General features: G+C 42.3%; 1 protein-coding gene across 3 annotated transcripts in view; it reads right to left on the bottom strand.

Annotated features, from left to right (window-relative positions):
• LOC122541771 (peroxidasin homolog) overlaps nucleotides 1-20,110 on the bottom strand; it is a 245,554-nt gene that overhangs the window by 33,776 nt on the left and 191,668 nt on the right. For all 3 annotated transcript variants that reach the window (XM_043678736.1, XM_043678754.1, XM_043678744.1), the window contains 5 exons: nucleotides 17,717-17,873; nucleotides 16,814-16,922; nucleotides 12,765-12,922; nucleotides 6,979-8,482; nucleotides 5,190-5,324 (listed from right to left, as the gene is read on the bottom strand). In XM_043678736.1, coding sequence (XP_043534671.1) covers nucleotides 5,190-5,324; nucleotides 6,979-8,482; nucleotides 12,765-12,922; nucleotides 16,814-16,922; nucleotides 17,717-17,873 — 2,063 coding nt within the window. The remainder of the gene's footprint in view (nucleotides 1-5,189; nucleotides 5,325-6,978; nucleotides 8,483-12,764; nucleotides 12,923-16,813; nucleotides 16,923-17,716; nucleotides 17,874-20,110) is intronic.

Genomic DNA, 20,110 nt, shown 5'->3' with positions numbered 1-20,110 from the left:
TAACTTCAGAATCAACTTCAGTAGATTGCCTGGTCAGGGTGGATTGAGGCCATGTAGAGATTTGAAAGAAAGAAAGAAAAGGAATTTAAAGATCTATTTACTGCAGAAAAGTTCACCCTTGGAAACAGTGGGTCGATTACATAGAGGTGTACAGTACGGAAACAGACCCTTCGGTCCAACTCGTCCATGCCGACCAGATGTCCCAACCTAATTTAGTCCCATTTGCAAGCACCCAGCCCACATCCATCTAAACTTTCCTATTCATATACCCATCGAAATGCCTCTTAAATGTTGTAATTGTACCAATCTCCACCACTTCTTCTGGCAGCTCATTTCATACATGCACTACCCTCTGTGTGAAAAAGTTGCCCTTAGGTCTCTTTTATATCTTTCTCCTCTCACCCTAAATCTATGCCCTCTAGCTCTGGACTCCCCCACACCAGGGAAAAAGATTTTGTCTATTTATCCTATCCATGCCCCTCATGATTTTATAAACCTCTACAAGGTCAATCCTCTGATGCTCCAGGAAAACAGCCCCAGCCTATTCAACCGCTCCCTATAACTCAAATCCTCCAATCCTGGCAACATCCTTCTAAATCTTTTCTGAACCCTTTCAAGTTTCACAACATCCTTCCGATAGGAAGACCAGAACTGCACGCAATATTCCAAAAGTGGCCTAACCAATGTCCTGTACAGCTGCAACATGACCTCCCAACTCCTGTACTCAATGCTCTGACCAATCAAGGAAAGCATACCAAACACCTTCTTCACTATCCTATCTACCTGAGACTCTACTTTCAAGGAGCTATGAACCTGCACTCCAAGGTCTCTTTGTTCAGTAACACTCTCTGGGACCTTACCATTAAGTGAATAAATCCTACTAAGATTTGCTTTCCCAAAATGCAGCACCTCGCATTTATCGAAATTACATTCCATCTGCCACTCCTCAGCCCATTAGCGCATCTGATCAAGCTCCTGTTGTAATCTGAGGTAACTTTCTTCACTGTTGACTAAACTCCAATTTTGGTGTCACCTGCAAACTTACTAACTGCATCTCATATGTTCACATCCAAATCATTTATATAAACGATGAAAGGTCGAGGACCCAGCATCGATCCTTGTGGCACTCCACTGGTCTCAGGCCTCCAGTCTGAAAAACAACCCTCCACCACCACTCTGTCTTCTACCTTTGAGCCAGTTCTGTATCCAAATGGCTAGTTCTCCCTGTTTCCATGAGATCTAACTTTGCTAAACCAGTCTCCAATGGGGAATCTTGTTGAACACCTTACTGAAGTCCATGTAGATCTGGGACTATGCACATGTTTAAACACATGTTTTGGAATTCTAAATTACCGGTGGAAGTGGAAACAGGACAGACTACTAGACAGCAGAACAATCTTAAAACAATGAGAGGATAGCTGTGGATTTTGAGAGAAGTGGGCATGAGTGACCTTGGGACAAAGTGGAAACGTTTGAAACCTATCATCTTCATTACGATGAAGGAGATAAATTTCACCAAGCTCTGCATGTATAACAAACCCCAAAAGGCAGCCTGACACAGAGTTGCAGGAGGAAGATGAAGTGTTTTCAACTCAGCAGTTACCTGAAGGTGACTGCAATATTTGCAATCTGCTTCTTTTGTCGTTTACCAATCTCCCTGTTGTTTACCAATCAAACCATGCTCATGCTGAATGGAAATACTCGATTATTAATTGGGAATGAAACTTACCTGAGTAAATATGACAATATTGGAAGGCAGTTAAAAGAAAATCTCCCATATAAGCACTTCTAATGTACTCCCATAATGCTGCATGTTAAACAAAAACTTGTTAATGGAAAATCTACTTACCCATAAGGAAACATATAACCTGGCCCTATAACTTTTACATGAAATACCTAGTTCTGCCTTGAACCTCACTGGCTGAAACTCGCTAACTCTGAATAATTTAAGAACTCATTCTCCTTCCTGCCTGATTGTTCCATCCTTCCTCCCCACTGGCTGCTTTCCTACCATGATCCTCTTCCTTCTCGCTTCATGTCTTCACCCAATCTCCAGTTTCCTCTGGCTCACTGCTGTCCTCACTTGCTGCTGGTGTCTTCAACCCCTTCCACTCTCCCTATATATGAAAACACAAAATAGGAACAGGAGTAGGCTACTCAGTGACTTGAGTGTGCTCTGCCTTTGTTAAGATCATGGTGGATCTGACTTAGGACTCACTTTTACTTTCCTGTTTGCCCTGTATTAACTTTGACTTGCTTGGCAATCAAGAATTGAACTTTGCCTTAAAAATATTCATGACCTTGCCTCCATTGCTTTCCGCAGGAAGAACTTTGCTGAGTAACAAACCTTAAACAGACAAAATTCTCCTTACCTGCAACTGAAAACTCCTTATTTTGAAACTATGTGCCCTAGTTGTACGTACTTTATTCCACATACCCAGTTTCTCCAGCTATGTCACATCTGTTTCGATGATGCCAACTTCTGTGGTCGTTGTGGTGGTGGTGGGGTGGGAGGTAACAGACAAGTGTTGCACCTTTAGCAGTTGAAAGGGAAAGTGTCATGGGGATGTGGGCAGGTGTTGGGAGTGCAGGAGAAGTGGGCCAGGGTGTCCTGCAGGAACAGTCCCTGCAGAATGCTGATGGGAGAGGGGAGGGGAATATGTGTCTGGGGAAAGGAAGTAATTAGGCAGAGTAGAGGTGTACCAAAGCCCCACTGCCAACCCACATTTGTCAGAATTAAGTTCTGGGCAAAAGGTTCATGGTGAAGCTTGCTGCACTGTCACCAATTGAGGCCCTCAAGTGACATCTCTGACCTTTGCCCTGGGTTCTATGCAATTCTGTGATTCTGGGATGGTCTTCTGCCAGCAACCACTAATCCTCTAAGGCACTGCTTACCACAACATTTCTCAGCCTCCCATCTCTCTCTCTCTGAGGAGGACACCAGCCGGCGGCCTCATCAATGACTGATTGATGTCTGGTTCATCAAATCTTCCCTAGAAGCAGCAGCATTGGTCTCTCACTGGCCAGCTGATGGGAGATTTGTGTCTCAACAAAATTCTACCCATGTCCTCTTCACAACTGATTCTTCCACCTATCTTTGTGTTGTCAGCAAATCTAAATATATGATCCTTTGATCCAAGTCATTAATTTACATTGTAAATAGTTGAGGCCCCGGCTCTGATCCCTGTGCTGCTCTGGTGGTTATAGTGTGTCAACCTGGAATAAACTATTTATCCCTACATCTTGCTTCCTGTTGGTTATCCAATCCTTTTACCCATGATAAATATGTTGCTCATACATTATGAGCTCTTATATTATGCAATAACCTTTAAAATGGCAGCTTGCCAAAAAGTCTTTTGGAAATTTAAGCACACCAAATCTATAGGCTCCTCTTTATTCGTGTTGCTTGTTACTTCTTTGTAGAACACTAATAAATTGTCAAACACAATTTCCCTTGCACAAAGCCACAATACAATCTGACATACTGCATTCAGATGTTCTAAGCTTCCTGCTTCAACCTCCTCAATAACATATTCCTCAATTTTCTCCATGACAGAATTCAGGCAAACTGTCCTGACTTTCTGTTTCCCTCCTTTCTTGAATAGAAGTGCTGTAATAATTATTTTGTAAGCTTTACATAATCTAGGGAATTCTGGAAAATTAAAATTAACGCATCTACTATCTCAATAGCCACTTATTTTTGGGATCTGGAATAAAGCATTGAGCGTGAAGATTAGAAGAGGGAAAGGGAAAAAGGAGGGATGGTGGGAGAGGGAAGGAAGTGAGAGGGACAGTCAGGAAAGGCAAGGAAGAGAGGGAGAGTTGGGAGAGACGGAGAGGGAAGGGTCTGGAGAGAGAGAGAGGGTCAGGAGACAGAGAAAAGAAAGTGCAGGTCAGGGATAAACATGGTATGTGGGAGGGGCAGGACAGTAACTTAAGAAAATACATGCAGGATAAGGCCACTCGACCCTGCTCTCTCAGTCAGAAGATCTTGGTGATCTGGTTGCAATCTCACCTTCACTGTCATGTCTGCTCCCTCCGAAACGTTCATTTACAAACTGCACTGATATCTCAGCAAACTTCAGAACACACAAATAGTTGGAGGGAACTCTACAGCTAACTCGCAATCCTTCAGTTACCAATTTTTTTTCCAGTTGCCAGCTTCTGAAGGTTGATGTTAATGCACAGTTCCACAGATTCTGGCATCTCTCCAATATCGGTCCAAGAGTTCATGCTCTCTTTACTCAGACAAGGAATGTCAGAAGGTTAAGTAGCATAATAGCTAATTGTGATCATGTTCCCCCTCAGTAAAAATGTACATCTGCATGTTTGGCTCAATTGTGAGGATTTTCATCTTAAATGAGGTGGTCATGGAATCACTGCCATACTCTGGATCTTTGGCATCAAATACACTCTGTAGCATGGTACTAAGGGAACACTATGTCTAAGAAGTGCAATTTTCAGATGAGGTGTTAACATAGGGCCTCATTTCATTTCTACACTGGGTCAAGTAAGTCTGGAAAAGTCTCACAGCTCTTCGCAAATGATGACAGCCCTATGACCCATCCAAAATTCCTTTCTCATCACAAGCCAAATCACTCATCTCATTTCTGGAACCTTAGTGTGTAAGATATTGAACTTATTTGTCGATGTAACAAAAGCAATTGCAGCTGAAAATGATTTGGTGGCTGGGAAGCAATGTTGAGGAATTGTGAAGAAATGAGATAAGGCTACCTCCAAATGCATCAACGTGGTTCAATTGAAAGGATTTTCATCTGGAGTGAGAAGGTCATGGATCTTCAGCAGATCTTGACATGAGACTAAAGCTTGACAAAAGGACAAGTCTGCCTTACACATGTCCTCAGTCTGGAACAGTGCACTGGAAGCAAATCTGGAGTAGGAATCTAAGTTGTTTTCTCCACTTTCGACTTCAGAGCATTGTGTCTGACTTATAGCCCCTCAACAGCAGTCAAATTTGGCATCCTCCAGGCTAAGTGACTTGTATTCTACCAGACGATCATAACCCAATAGCTTATTAGGAATGCAAATGCACATATTTGGAAACGAATCTCCCTCAGGGACGGTGGTCTTCTAAGACGTATTTACATATCACGGAGATCTTAAGTACGAAACTGAAGGCAGGGCTGAAATAAACAAAATAAACTTACATTACACTGGTTGCTGCTTACCTATCGCCATCTCTAAGGCGTTTAAATTGTGTAACCAATAAGCACAGAAGTGTTGGTCCTAGTCTGGTTCCAGGTATCAAGTCCTCCACCAGTAACGCAGGAAACAGATCTATGTTCAAGGGTGTACCATATAAACTGTAAGAATCAATAAGAGAAGAGAAACATTACATGGAGTTTTGATAAAAGTTACATACCTGAAATATTAATTAATCTGCTCTCTGCTTAACTGACCAGTTAGCATTTTCAACATTATCTGTTTCAGATTTCTAACATCAGAAGTTTTTGATCTTTACTTACTTGAGTTTTAAAGTAGCTCATTCAATTCAATTTTAGGGGGTATGATAATAGTGGTTACTTCATTGGTAATAGTCATTTAAAGGCCTGGATTAAAAACATAGGGATGTGTGTCCAACTCCTACCAAAGTAGTTTGAAGCAAGTAGCCAGGATAGTGGTAAAGGAAGAAAACCTGCCATCATTATCCAGTCTGGTCTGTGAGTGATGTCAGACCATCATCAACTAGTTTTAACCCAAAGGGGAGAAAGTATGTGAAGATACAACATAGAAAAGTCCTCTGAATTTCACCTCGGTGGCCAACAAAAAAATTAGAATCCCTACAGTGTGGATCCAGGCCCTTCAGCCCAGCAAGTCCACACTGAAGCTTAGCAAGCCACTCAGGATAACTTGGGCGAAGGCAGAATGTCCTCATTAGTCAGTCTGGTAGTCACTAGTGTGACCTGTATGTCAGTTGATCATTAATTCCACATTCAGTTTGTGTGCTGGATCCATCTAATTGAAACTTTTTCATCCATTTTCACACATTTCAGGCCTCACTGTGGCCTTAAAATCGACACATTTATGAACCTATTTAAATTGGGTTCCTGCAATGCAATTGTGAGCATAATGTGGAACTGACAGGGATTGGAAAACTTTCCAGTAGAATGGAGGTGGGCACTGCTAACTCTGAAGACAAGTGGCTCTTTGCACTTGTTACCCGGCCAGCACTATGCCATCACATCTCTCAGAGGAGCCTTCAGTCTTATGCCAGCTCCACAGAGGCTAGATGTCTCCGCTGGAGATAGTAAGGACTGCAGATGCTGGAAGCCAGAGCCAATTGATGTGAAGCTGGAAAAGTACAGCAGGTCAGGCAGCAACAGAGGAGCACAAAGCATTGACTTTGCTGCTTCTCAGATGCTGCCTGACCGTGCTTTTCCTGCTTCACACCTATTGACTCTAGATCTCTCCTGACCTGGCTCCACAGGCCTATTCTCTCCCAGTTGTCCTGTCAAGTTATCCATTTTGTTAGCCTCTTGAGGTGACAGCCTATGGCATTATCACTGGACTCTTAATCCAGAGACCCAGGTCCTGTTCTGGGGACCTGAGTCTGGATCTTGCCATGGCATATGGTGGAACCTGAATTAAATGAATATCGTGAATTAAGAGTGTACTGATGACCATGAATCCATTGTCGATTTGTGGAAAAATCTATCTGGCTCACTAACATCCTTTAGGGAAGGAAACTGTCATCCCTACCTGGTCTGGCCAACATGTGACTCCAGACCCACAGCATATGTGGTTGACTCTTATCAGCCCACTGGGCAACTAGAGATGGACAATAAGTGCAGGCCTAGCTGGTGATACCCACATGAATGAATAAAAATAAAATTGGTACGATGCAAATGAAGCACCACAATTAAAGGATGTCAGAATTACCGTTAGTGTAAAAATTGGTGCCCCTATATGTCAATAATCTGTATTTACAGGATAAGGTTTCCAACAGATAACACTTACTTCATGAGTTTCTCCCTAATTCGTGGATTCTTAATTTCCTTTTTCAGGTCCTCAAATTCATGAGCCGAACTTAGATTGCAGTACACTCTGTAATCATTGTAAGGAGGTATCCCATGATCTCTACCTCTCTGAATGTTCATTGAAGCTAGATCCAGTGCCACTGCATGTGCCATGGAGAAGAGTCGCTCGGTTAGTTCTGTGTTAACCAGCTCTGTTGGGACTCGCATTTTCCCTGGTACAGCAAACAAACCTCGAAGCAATGGGTCAATGCCACCCTCGTTCACTATCCTGAAGGGGGAGAAGAATGCTTTGTGAAGGGGAAGGTGGCCTTGAGGAATGGGTTGAAATGTATCGCCCAAGCGGTAGAGGATAGGGTTGATCAACGAGTGTCCAAACCTAAAAGCCGCAGTGGCAAATACATTCACTATTCCCGCATTAATATTTGGATCATAGCCTTTATAATCTCCAACCTTCTTCATTCCAATGTCACCGAGGATTTTAGGTAGCCAATGGCTATAGGTTATGTGCTGCATCTGGGCACCCACGATTTTACGGGATTCATGATAGATTGTTTCACCATCCCAATGTGGATTTAATTTGAGGAGCTCGGTGGCGATTCGATTGTGTTCCCTGAACCAGACTGTGTGCATACTCGTTAAACCCATGTGTTCGTTGGAACGCTGATCCCCTGCCAAGAAACAAGGAATGGGACTTTCATTTTCATCTCTCATACATTCAGTTGGTGGACCCGTAGCAAATGGTAGAAGTGGTTTCCCTAATCGATGCGCTATCCCTTGCTTTAACAGGCCCCGTTGACTGGCCAAGTCACGTATTTCTCCAGCTTCCTGGTCTGAACTCCCATAGACATTGGACGCATCGATATACGAAGTCAACTGGTTGATCTGCTCGCGGGGATACACCGACTCCATTAACAAAGATGTCATCCCACTTCCACATACGGGGCTGGAGCGCACGAAGAACATGCATCGTGCTCCGTTCCGCACTCTGGGGTCATTTTGAGGAATTAGGATGGGAAAGCACGGAGGATCGTTGGTGCAGACGGAACTGCAGTGCTGACCATCTGAAAACCTGGAAAGGCTTAGTGCTGCAACGGTTAGGTCTATGTCATGGTCAAGGAACTGACCCCACTGCATTAACATGTGTGTGTACTGGTCATCGGGTGTAATGGTCTCAGTGCCGACTAGAGTGGTTGAAATGAGACGGGGTAAGGGGAGAGGAAATCCATTGTAAAATTGGTTGCGATTAATGCCTCTTGGCAAATTAAACCCGTTTTCATAGACTGGTTTCAAGAGGCGCTCAAAGGCAGTAAGAGAAGCTCCCCACATGGGATGCTGGAGATTGTTGCATGTTCCGTCATGTGATCGGTACTTCTGATGAAAACAAATGTCCGAGCAGTTATTGATTCGGCGGTGGGCAGTGCAGCCAGACAGATTGGCAACCAAGTTCAAGAACCTTGGAGACAAAAGGTCATTATAGCGAAAACCTATTAGAAGAAGAGAAAAACAAATTGAAATCATTTTTCTGCATATATTCAAACACTGTGTGCATGTGAATGAAATATCCAACGTTAGTTGTAGAGAAAAATCCAATCAGAGTATGTATCAAAATATTCTGCGTGGTGACCACAATATAACAAGATGTAAAAGCAGATATAGTCTGTTTGATCTGATCATCCTCAACTTCACTTTCCTGCCTTTTCCTCATACCCTTGTTTCCCTTACCCATTACAGAAGATTCTATATACATCTTGCATACACTCAACAACCCAATCTTTATAGCCTACAGTGGTAAAGAATTCCACAGATTCATTACCTTCTGAGAGGAAATACCTCCACACCTCTGTCTTAAATGGGAGACACCCTTTTTCTGAGATTAGGCACATTGGCCCTAGGTTCTACCACAAGGGGAAACAACATCTTAGCATCCACCCTGTCAAGCCCCCCTGAGAATCGTGAACATTTCAATAAGGCAGTCTCTCAATCTAAACTCCAATGAGCACAGGTTCAACCTACTCAACAACTCTGCACAAAACAGTCCCTCCATACCCAGAATCAGCCTGGTGAGCCTTCTCTGGACTGCCTCCAGTGCCAGTGCATCTTCCTTAGATAAAGAGGCTGAAACTGGTCACAGTATTTCAGCTGTGATCTGACTAGTGCCTTTTAGTAATACCTCCCTATTTTCAAAATGCTATTTCTTTTGAAGTAAAGATCAATGTTCTATTTGCTTTCCTTATGGCTCAATTAACATGCTCAGTGGTGGATTGAGTGGTGAAAATGTCATTAATAATCAAGGGGTGATGACTGGATTGCCTTTTGCTGGTGACAGTCATTGCCTGGTCCTTCTATGGCACAGATGTTACTTGCCATTCATCAGACCAAGACTCAAGTCTATCCATCTCATCCAGACATTTGGATATGGATTGCTTCAGTTTGAAATGGTGGAGAACATTGCGCAATCATCAACAAACCTCCCCACCTTTGACCTTACAATGAGGTGCAGCTGAAGATTGTCACCTTGAGGAACTCCTACAATGATGTGAGTTCACTGGGAGTTGGGATGACAGCTCTCTGATTTGGAGAAATTCACACCATTGTCCCGAAATTAAATCTCACAGTGTAAAACTAAAACGGGAACATCTCCTGTCATTACCACCGAGAGAAATGGGAGGGGACTGGATACACAGTTTCATAGTTAGATATTTGTAATATGGTTACCTTTATTCCAAAATAATATAAACAATAGTGACTTATTGCAACATACTCATAATTAGAGTTGGGGCAAGGATGCACTCATTTGAATGACAAAACAATGGGGATGGCAAGTAAACACAGCTTCTGGATGTTCCAGTTAAGACCACATTTGTTTCAGTGATATTATTTATCCTGCAGGGAGCTGTACGTTGTGTAAAATTAAAGCAGCACACTTGCCCTAACTCAGTGTTAGACTTTGTGATTCCTTTTGGCGAAAGTGAGGACTGCAGGTGCTGGAGTTCAGAGTCAAGATTAGAGTGGTGCTGGAAAAGCACAGCAGGTCAGGCAGCATGCGAGGAGCAGAAAAATCAACGTTTCGGGCTGATGAGTTACTCCTGCCTGAAACATTGATTTTCCTGCTCTGTGGATGCTGCCTAACCTGCTGTGCTTTTCCAGCATCACTCTAATCTTGACTTTGTGATTCCTTTGCTTAAATAAGCAAGATAAAACTACGAAAATGATGACACCAGCAGCTTGTTGGAAAATATTTAGAGTTTTTTTGTATTCAAACTCAGGAGAGGCAAATATTTCAACTAATTTGTTGAATGTGCATCAGGAAACTTAACAGCCCCATGGAATTTAATCAGTTTCAAAATCAGAAACAAAGCTATTCCACGCAGGCAATTAACAGAACCCAGTTATTGCCATTACATCCCATTATTTATCTCTCAGTCACTAAGATGTGCAGGGCTTGAATATTGTTGAAAATAATGGCATGTTGCTAAAGGTTTTCATCTTGTACACATCAAGACAAACATAAGAATGTCTGACTTTTAAACCACCGCAACAATTTATATTAAGAGGAAACAGCTTTGAAGGATTAGCTGAAAGTCGCCTTTCATTGGCTGAGGTATTGGCAACTTCCAGTGTTGTTCAAAAAGAGGGCTAAGGCTTGAACATATTCCTGAGCAAGAGTCACAAGACTCCAAACGTTAACTCAGCTTTTTTCCCACAGATGTTGCCAGACCTGCTGAGTTTCACCAGCAATTTCTGTTGTTGTTTCAGATCTTCTTTACTTTATTTGAACATATTCCTGTTGTTTACAAAGAACACATCGCTGCATAAAAGTGTATGTCAATTCTAGCAAGGATAAATGAGCTATGTTACAAGCTTGGCTAAACATTTTAAAATCTCAGGCTTGTTTGGCAAGTGCTACCCAATCATGGAATAGCATCTTACAGTAAGTGTTTTGTTTTGGGTTTCAGAAGCATAGTGTAGCCCAGTATAACTATGAGCACTCTCAGGCTTGTTTGGCAAGTGCTACCCAATCATGGAATAGCATCTTACAGTAAGTGTTTTGTTTTGGGTTTCAGAAGCATATACAGAGGAGTCTGGTCTTGACTCTGCCTATTACAGACAACTGAAGGAACATCCTGGTTGAATCCCTCAGCCAACTGTTGGACATGAAGCTTATGTAAATAAAGTTTGACTCCTTGCATATTTCTGATATTTAGGCAATGTGTTTCTGATTTTTAAATCTGCTAACATGTGTAATGATTTCAGTGCACACCTCAATACACTGCATCCCAAGCTCAAATTCAAGTTTGAGATAGACCAGTTACTTCCCTTGGTGTTCTTGTTGGGAGATCTATTGCGTCCCTGGGTTGTGAATGGGTTCCATTCTGGAGTCTGTTCACAAGCTAATTTTTACGCATGTCAGAACACAATGTAGGACAATGTGAGTCAAGATTAGAGTGGTGCTGGAAAAGCACAGCAGATCAGGCAACATTCGAGGAGCAGGAAAATCAACATTTTGGGCAAAGTCCCTTCATCAGGCTTTTACCCGAAATGTCGACTTTCCTGCTCCTCAGATGCTGTCTGACCTGCTGTGCTTTTCCAGCACCACTCTAATCTTGACTCTAATCTCCAGCATTTGCAGCAACCCACTTCTGCCACAGGACAATGTAAGTCCACTGTTGATAAGTACAGGAAATGTTTATATAGTCTGTCTTTAAAACTAAACCCTGTATGGAATTGCGTTCAGAGGTCTGTACATTAGGTAGCCCCGCACTGGGTTGCCTATTGTGATTTCTGAAAGCCTATCATTGGTCAATACACACACTTGCATTCATGTGGCTCCTCATGCTATAATATAGGCCTCATCAGGAAACTTGCAACTAACGCTCTTAGCATTTGTTCACCTTGCAAGCTTGATGCAGAAATTGAGCGCACTAAAACTAATAGTCATAGAGTCATACAGCATCAAAACAGTCCTTCAGTCCAATTTGTCCATGTCAACCATAATCTTAAACTAATGTGGTCCTATACACCTTTGTGTAGCCCAGTTCCCTCCAAACCTTTCTTATTCATGCACATATCCAAATGTCTTTTAAACATTGTAACTGTACCTGCATCCACCACTTCCTCAAAGTTTGTTCCACACATGAACCACTCTCTCAGTTGCCCTCATATCATTTTTAAATCCTTCTCCTCTCCCTTTAAAAACAGACCCCAGTCTTAAAATCCCCTATCCTCTTAAAAAGACACCTGCCATTCATCTCACTGACACCCCCTTTGATTTTATGAACCTTTATCAGGTCACCTCTCAAACTCTTACACTCCAGTGGGAAAAAAAGTCCCAACCTATCCAGCCTCTCCTATTAACTCAAATCTCCCATTCCCAGCAACAACCAGCACACCATGGCTATCCAAATCATGTTAATGCTTGCTGTGAAATGAATGTCTTCCTTTCTTTCAAAACACTATACAACATATTTAAAGAATGGCCACTACTGAAATCTAGTAAATATAACAGACAACTTCCTTACATCAACAGCAACTAGTTTTTTGACAATATAATCTGTTTTCGGGGTTGTTTGGTGGATGTATGTTGACAATCCCCAAGGAAACAAAAATGGCAAAACTTCAGCCGCTTTAATTAAGCTACATTGCATAATATCAATAAATTAACATGTGCATCAACAAAGGTGTAAGGTAATTAGTTTGATCATGGAAAGACTTGCTTATTAAAGTTCTATCACATTGAAGCAAATAGTGGTGTCCATCCTTACTGACCCGTTCCATTCAGATCAACCATCAGTCCATTGTTGACATGTTCCTGAATGAGCTGCAGAGTTCGTTCAAAAATTTCTCCTGCTCTTGCGAGATCAAAAACAATCGGAAGTCGTGGATATCGGAACAAGGCAAGTAGTTCATTTGGGGTTTGAGGCCGTCTGTCAGAGGATAACGTTGAGACAAAGAAGACCTCATTAGTATTCCAATCCAAACGCATGCAATTGTTACATATGTGATGATCAAATTGGATTCTTTTGAAACATGGTTCAGTTCAACATAGTCCAGCTATCTTAAAAAGTAAAGTGTTAAAACTATACTCGCTCTTTTGTCATCTTACTCTAGTGCATTTTCATCATTTCCATTTGTTCCAGTTACATTCATGAATAAATCACATTGAAAGGGGGATATGTTAAGGAGAAAGTGAGGACTGCAGGCACTTAAGATCAGAGTCAAGTAGTGTGGTGCTGGAAAAGCACAGTCAATCAGGTAGCATCCGAAGAGCAGGAGAATCAATGTTTCGAGCATAAGCTCTTCATTAGGAATATGGGAGGCCCAAGGGGGCTGAGAGATAAATGGGAGTCTGCGGTGGGGCTGGAGGAAAGTAGATGGAAATATGATAGGTAGATGAAGGTGGGTGATGGAGTGGATAGGTGGGAAGGAACATTGACAGTTCAAGGGGACTGGCTCTGGGATAAGGTGAAGGGAGGGGAGATCAGGAAACTGGTGAAATCAACAGCGATCCTGTGTGTTTGTAAGGTCCCAAGGTGGAAGATGAGGCGTTCTTCCTCCAAGTGTCAGGTGGCTAGAATCCGGCAGTGGAGGAGGCCGAGAACTTGCATGTTCTTGGCGGAGGGGGAGGGGAGTTGAAGGATTCGACCACAGGGCGGTGGGGTGTTTAGTGCATGTGTCCCAAAGATGTTCTCTTAAACGTTCCACAAGTTGGCATCCTGTCTCCCCAATGTAGAGAGTTCCACATCGAGAGCAACTGACACAGTAGATGAGGTAGGTGAATGTATACGTAAGTAACTGCCAGACGTGAAAGGATCCTTTGGATGGAGGTGAAGGGGGAGGTGTGGGCACAGGTCTTACACATCTCGTGGTGGCAAGGGTAGGTGCTGGGAGTGGATGGTGAATTTGTGGGGAACATGGATCTGATAAGGGCATTGCAGAGGGAATGGTCTCTGCGGAACAAAGATTGGGGTGGACATGGATATATATCTCTGGTTGTGGGGTCTGTTTGTAGGTGGCGGAAATGGTGGAGGATGATGCACTATATCTGGAGACTGGTGGGGTGGATGGTGAGGACCAGGGTGTTTGTCCTTGGAGTGGTGGGGTTCAAGGATGGAGGTGCAGGAAGCGGAGAAGATCCACTGGAGGGTATTGCTGATCATGTGGGAGGGAAATTTTGGTCCTTGATGAAGGAGGCCACCTGGGATGTTCTGGAGTGGAATTGGTCCTCCTGGGAGTAGATACGGAGGAGGAAGAGGAATTGGGAATAAGGGATAGCATTTTTACAGGGGTGGTGGGGAGGTGTAGTCCAGGTAGCTGAAGGAATCGGTGGGTTTGAAGTAAATGTCTGTGTTGAGTCGGTTGCTGGAAATGGAGATAGAGAGGTCCAGGAAGGAGAGGGAGGTGTCCGAAATGGTCCAGGTGAGCTTGAGGTTAGGGTGGAACGTGCTCGTGAAGGTGATAGACTGTTCAACCTCCTCATGGGAACACGAGGTGGCACCGATGCAGGCATCAATGTCACGGAGGAAAAGGTGTGCCGGTGTAGCTGTGGAAGATGGTGCCGGGATGGCTGCAGAAGATGGACTGTTCCACGTACTTGACGAAGAGGCAGGCATAGCTGGGGCCAATGCGGGTGGTCATGGCTACCCCTTTGGTCTGAAGGAAGTGGGAGGATTCGAAAGAGAAATGAAAGAGGGTGAGAACCAGTTCAGCCTATCGGATGAGTGTATAAGTGGAAGGGTACTGCTTGGGTCAGTGGGAAAAGAAGAAATGGAGGGCTTAGAGGCCTTCGCCATGGCGGATGAATATGTACAAGGACTTAGTGTCTTTGCTGAAGATAAGGCTATGGGATTCGGGGAACTGAAAGTCATGGAGGAGGTGGAGGGTGTGGGTGGTGTCCCAAATGTATGTGGGGAATTCCTGGACCAAGGCAACAGGATGGTATCAAGGTATGCGGAGATAACTTAGGTGGGGCAGGAGCAGGTGGAGCCGATGCCTCGACTGAGTTGGCCAGGTTTGTGAATATTGGGTAAGACATGGAACTAGGCGGTGCGGGGTTCCCGGACTCTAAGGTTTGAGGCTAACAGTGGGAGATCCCCTGAAGTGATAAGGTTGTGGATGGTCTGGGAGGTGATAGTTTGGCGATGGGAAGCGACGTTGTGGTCTTGGGGGCAGTAGGAGGAGATATCCGTGAGTTGGCACCTGGCTTCAGAAGTGTAGAGGTCAGTGTGTTGCGTTAAGGAGGAAGATGTCTTTATGCTTAATGTAATAAAATCCATAATATCCAAACTACATTGACAAATCCTGCTGAATGCAAAACGTAGCCCAGTGCAAAAAAAAGGGCCTCAAACCATAATATCTGGTGTCAAATAAAACAAATGTTTTCTGGCCAAAAGGTTCAAGTGTATTTTAAAGGGGGAAATTAACAGATAAATAGAAACAAATCATGCTGCATCAAAAGTAATTGATACAACAATAGCTCACAAAATATATAAAATGCTAATACAGCTGATACTATACCTGCACTATATCGTCCAACATGGTTAGAAAGGTAAGAAAAAAAAGGAGACACTGTTAAATAAGAAAACAAGATAAACAAGTGTAAACACAGAAAGTGACAATGTCTTCATTTCTGACGCTTTTGCTGATCTGTAATAATATTTTTTCTCTATCCAATCTGAATCTAGAAGTCAAGAACAATTTTAAGAAAATAAAACTGATCCAAATACTCTATATTGTTAATCACAACTAATGAAACGTAAAAAATGCATTTCAGGGCGATAAGACCAATGGAACAAGCCACGCAATGTGGAAGCAATGATGAATGTGAAGTTCTAACCACACATTTCACCTTGCCCTTTCTCTCTCATTCCTCATCTTGCCCCTTGCTCTCTCCCCAATTACTTCGCACAAAATTGTTTTCCCTTTGTGATCTATGGTACACTGGGTTGTCTCAATGGAAGCAGCAGACCAACTGAACAAATTGCAGATATACTAGCCCCCCCCCCCCCCCCCCCAAAAACTCCATCTGCCTCACCTCGACATGGAAGGACAGATAAAGCTGTCTACCCTTAAGGCTTTTAGCTAAGACATGTCACATTTTCATGTTAACAGACACATTTCTTACAAACACGATGAAGGTTGGGACAGTAACATAATAATGAAAATAAGATTATGCTTGGACCACGCAGTCTAACAAACTATACTGTATCATTTGGCAGTACCTCATTTTTTTACTTAATTAAGTTCTCTTTTGCACACCACTTGTAATACAGATCGTATATTTCATTTCTTCCCAAGATCAATTCAACAGGTCGCACATACTTTCTGGATGTAACTGGTTGAGTTATATCCACCCAAAAATGCCTAAATCCAGAAAAAAAGGCCATCATACTTGCAGTACTTTTCACACTTACATCTTCCCCAACAACTGGTTTGCAACTTAGGCATTAGCTGCTAGCCTCACATGTGTACCCTTTAGATATATCAGAGAGTCTAGGGCTATGGAATAAGTAAACACGGAATCTAAGCACTGTACCAGGTACTCCTGCAGAAGGAGCAGGAATTTACTTAAGTGCTTTTGGAATCAGTAATAACTGCTGTGATACTTGGCATGAAGGATGCCTAGTAACTTTTCAGCTGTTTTCTTTTGGAACACGGGATGAACCTAAGTTCTTCTGAAAATGTCAAAAGTGTGAAATATTTTTAAATGTACCGTCAAAAAGCGCTATTTGAAAAGCAGATTGTACAAGGAATATAAAAGAAATTCCGGAGTAACACTCCAAAAACCAGCAGAACATATCGGCAGAATTTGCTTTTACCTTTCAAATAAATCTCTACGAGTGGAATTGATGGCACTGTCAACACTGTGAATGGCTTCTTTGATTGAGGACTCGACAAAAGTGTCTCCACTTCGAACAATGTCTGGGACTGTTGAGGTGACAGGGAAGTTAGACATGACGGAAGCAGAGATAATTTTAGATTATATTTTTAACTTTACATCAACAGCTGATATATGACAAAGGAAAACCAAAGTATCTATGCAATCATGCTACAAATTCCAAATGCTACATATTTTGCATTATTCATTATAACAGAAACATGTAACTTTCACGGTAGTTAAGGTGATGATTAGCCACAGTAGCAACATTGGGACAAACTGGACCCTTATCTGCTGACTGCTAAGTCATGGAATCATAGAATTCCTACAGTGTGGAAACAGGCCCATTGGCCCAACCAGTCCACACCAATCCTCTCAACAGTATCCCACCCAAACCATTTCCCTACCTTTACCCCTAACTAATGCACCTAACCAAAACATCCCTGAACACTATAGGCAATTTAGCCAGGCCAATTCACCTAACCTGCACATCTTTGGACTGTGGGAGGAAACTGGAGCACCCGGAGGAAACCCACGCAGACACAAGGAGATTGGATAAACTCCACACAGACAGTTGCCCGAGACTGGAAGCAAACCTGGGTTCCTGGCGCTGTGAGGCAGCAGTGCTAACCACTGAGCCACCGTGCTATTCCAGTAAATGAAAAACACGAAAAGCTTAGTGAAGGTGAGGTAACAAAATAAAAAGGAAATGGAGGGGCAAGGTTGACCATGTGTTCACATCCATTCCAAACCAAATTCATAAATTAATCCACATGAATTTCACAATCAATGTTAATGATAACAGACTCATTAGATCCAGCACAAGCCCATGTTATAGACTTACCAACAACAGTCAGCACCATACTAGCTGCAGAATGATCAATGCTGTTCCTGGCCACACACTCATATCGTCCCTGATCTGCAGGTCCAACATCATGAATAAAAAGGAATCCTTCAGGGCTAATGTGGAATTTTCCACTCTCTGTAATCTGAATTCCATCCTATATTGAAAACATTGTGTCACTGTTGTATATTTATACAGACAATGTCATTATCTTTGAGATAATGCTTTGATATTACTTCGCAGATTATCAATCAACAGCTTAAGTAGATTAAAGACATTCACTGCTGCCATTATAGCTTTGTATTATGTCTGAACAAGGACTTACTAAATACATATTAGATTAAATATCATTTCAGCATTTAGGCAGCAAATTTGAAGTATTCTGGAAAGAAAATTTCCAGTACAACATAGCTTCCCAAGATATAACCAAAGTTATCTTTAAATAACTTGCTTGACTCTGAACAAGTCGTTAACAACAAAAGAAAGCAACCGAAAGGCATTTATATAGTGCCTTTCCTGATGACAGGATCTCTCAATGGGGCCCATAGTCAGTGAAATATTCCTAAATTGTCATAATGTAAAAAATGTGCCAACCAATTCATGCACAATATGGCATGTGAGGACATCAATGGTCAGATAATCTGTTTTACTGAAGTTGATTGAAGATCAACATTGACCATGACATCAGGAATAATTCCAGAATCTTCCCCAAAAACAGTGCTGTGGTATCTTTTACACCCACTTGACAGAACACACAGGCTCTCTCTTTAACATCTTATCCAAAAGACAGTACTCCCTCAGTACTTCAGTATCAGGCTTAATGTTTGTTGTTAAATCCTGAGGTCAGATGTCAGAGGACATTGGGGTCCCTGCACCTTACCCCAGTCCCATTGCTCCCAATGATGTAACCATCAGTTTCAAACCCAAAGCTCTTAATAATAAAAAAGTGGTAATTATTGTTCCAAGGCAAGATCCTCTCAAATGTCTACTGTCAGCCCATGCAGTGAGTGTTTCTGGAACAGACACTTGGCATGCAGTTCTCCCACAACAAGTGAAAACTACACTAGGGGAAGGACGAGATTATTAAGGGACGGTCAAATGACCATCTAAGGATCTCAACTAGTCCATAGGCACAGGAGTCTCCATATACCTCGCCAGTGCTGATAAAAATGTACTGGTGGGGGGGAGGGGGGGGAAGGGGCAGACAGACAGGAAATGGGTATGGGGCTTTATAGAACACCCCCCCCCCCCCTTCCCCTTAGAGTGGGCCTTGAATCCACAACTGTGACCAACTTGGCCACAGCACATCTTTTTAAAGTTTTTGTGACTCCATTCTAAAACATTCACATGGATTGGCAGTGCTGCTGAATTTCATAGAGAAAGAAAAACTGCAAGAAAAAGAGAGTGAGAAAGTGAAAACAAGAAAGAAAAAGAAAGTGTGAAAAAACAGCCAAAGTAGGAGTGAAGAAAGAGAGAGCAGGGAAAGAAATGAAGAACAAAATAAAGAGTAAAAAATGAGAAAGCAAAAAAAAGTGAAAGAAAGCAAGTGAAAGAAAGAGCAGAAGAAAGAAACAAAAGAGAACTTTGTACACCTCAACTGTGTTCCCCCATCAGCCTTCTCTATTCAAAGGAAAATACCCTCAGCCTCTCCAGCCTGTCTATTCCAGGCAACATCTTGGTGAAATGTTCTGCACCCTTTCTAAAGCAATCACATCCTTCCTATGTGTGTCAACCAGAATGACACACACTACTCTAGCTGTGGCCGAATTAAAAGACAAAATTAGTGTAAGAGCCTTTGCAATCTCCTCCCTCACCTCCCGCAGCAGCCTTGGATACACTTCATTTGCGTAGGGATTTATCGCTAAATCACTAATACTTGCTCCTTCTCAATTTGTTCTCAAGTATATTACATCTATCTCCCTGACTTCTAGACTTCCCTCTCCCCTACAGAGTATTTTCTCATCAAATTAGCATGACTAGATCGCAAATTAATTTTCATTACTTTAACGAATGCAATCCTAGTCGATGCAAACTGATCTTATAAATTAACCAGATCATACTGGTATCATTTTTGTGACTCTTCATTCACAAAACAATACATACTTTCTGAAGCATGGAACAGTACTGCAGACATTATCTAACAAGACCTTTCTCAAACTGAAACAATTCTTTTGATGTAAGTCCTTTTGAGATAAAGATTAATTCTACTAACACTTTATTTTTTTTTCTCTGTACCTGTTCACCAGATTTTGACATTTGTTTTCCTTGAACCTCCACATCTCTTCGCTGTGCCATTGTTCCTACCTTCAAATCATTTTTAGAATTTTTTTCACTTATTATTGTCATAAGCAATGAGATACAGGGAAAAGTAATGTTTTGCATGTTATCCAGGCA

This window comes from Chiloscyllium plagiosum, chromosome 3 (genome assembly GCF_004010195.1).
Source record: "Chiloscyllium plagiosum isolate BGI_BamShark_2017 chromosome 3, ASM401019v2, whole genome shotgun sequence".
Lineage (NCBI taxonomy): Eukaryota > Metazoa > Chordata > Chondrichthyes > Orectolobiformes > Hemiscylliidae > Chiloscyllium > Chiloscyllium plagiosum.
The sequence above is the reverse complement of the archived record's forward strand: the minus strand, read 5'-3'. Positions and strand labels throughout refer to the sequence as shown.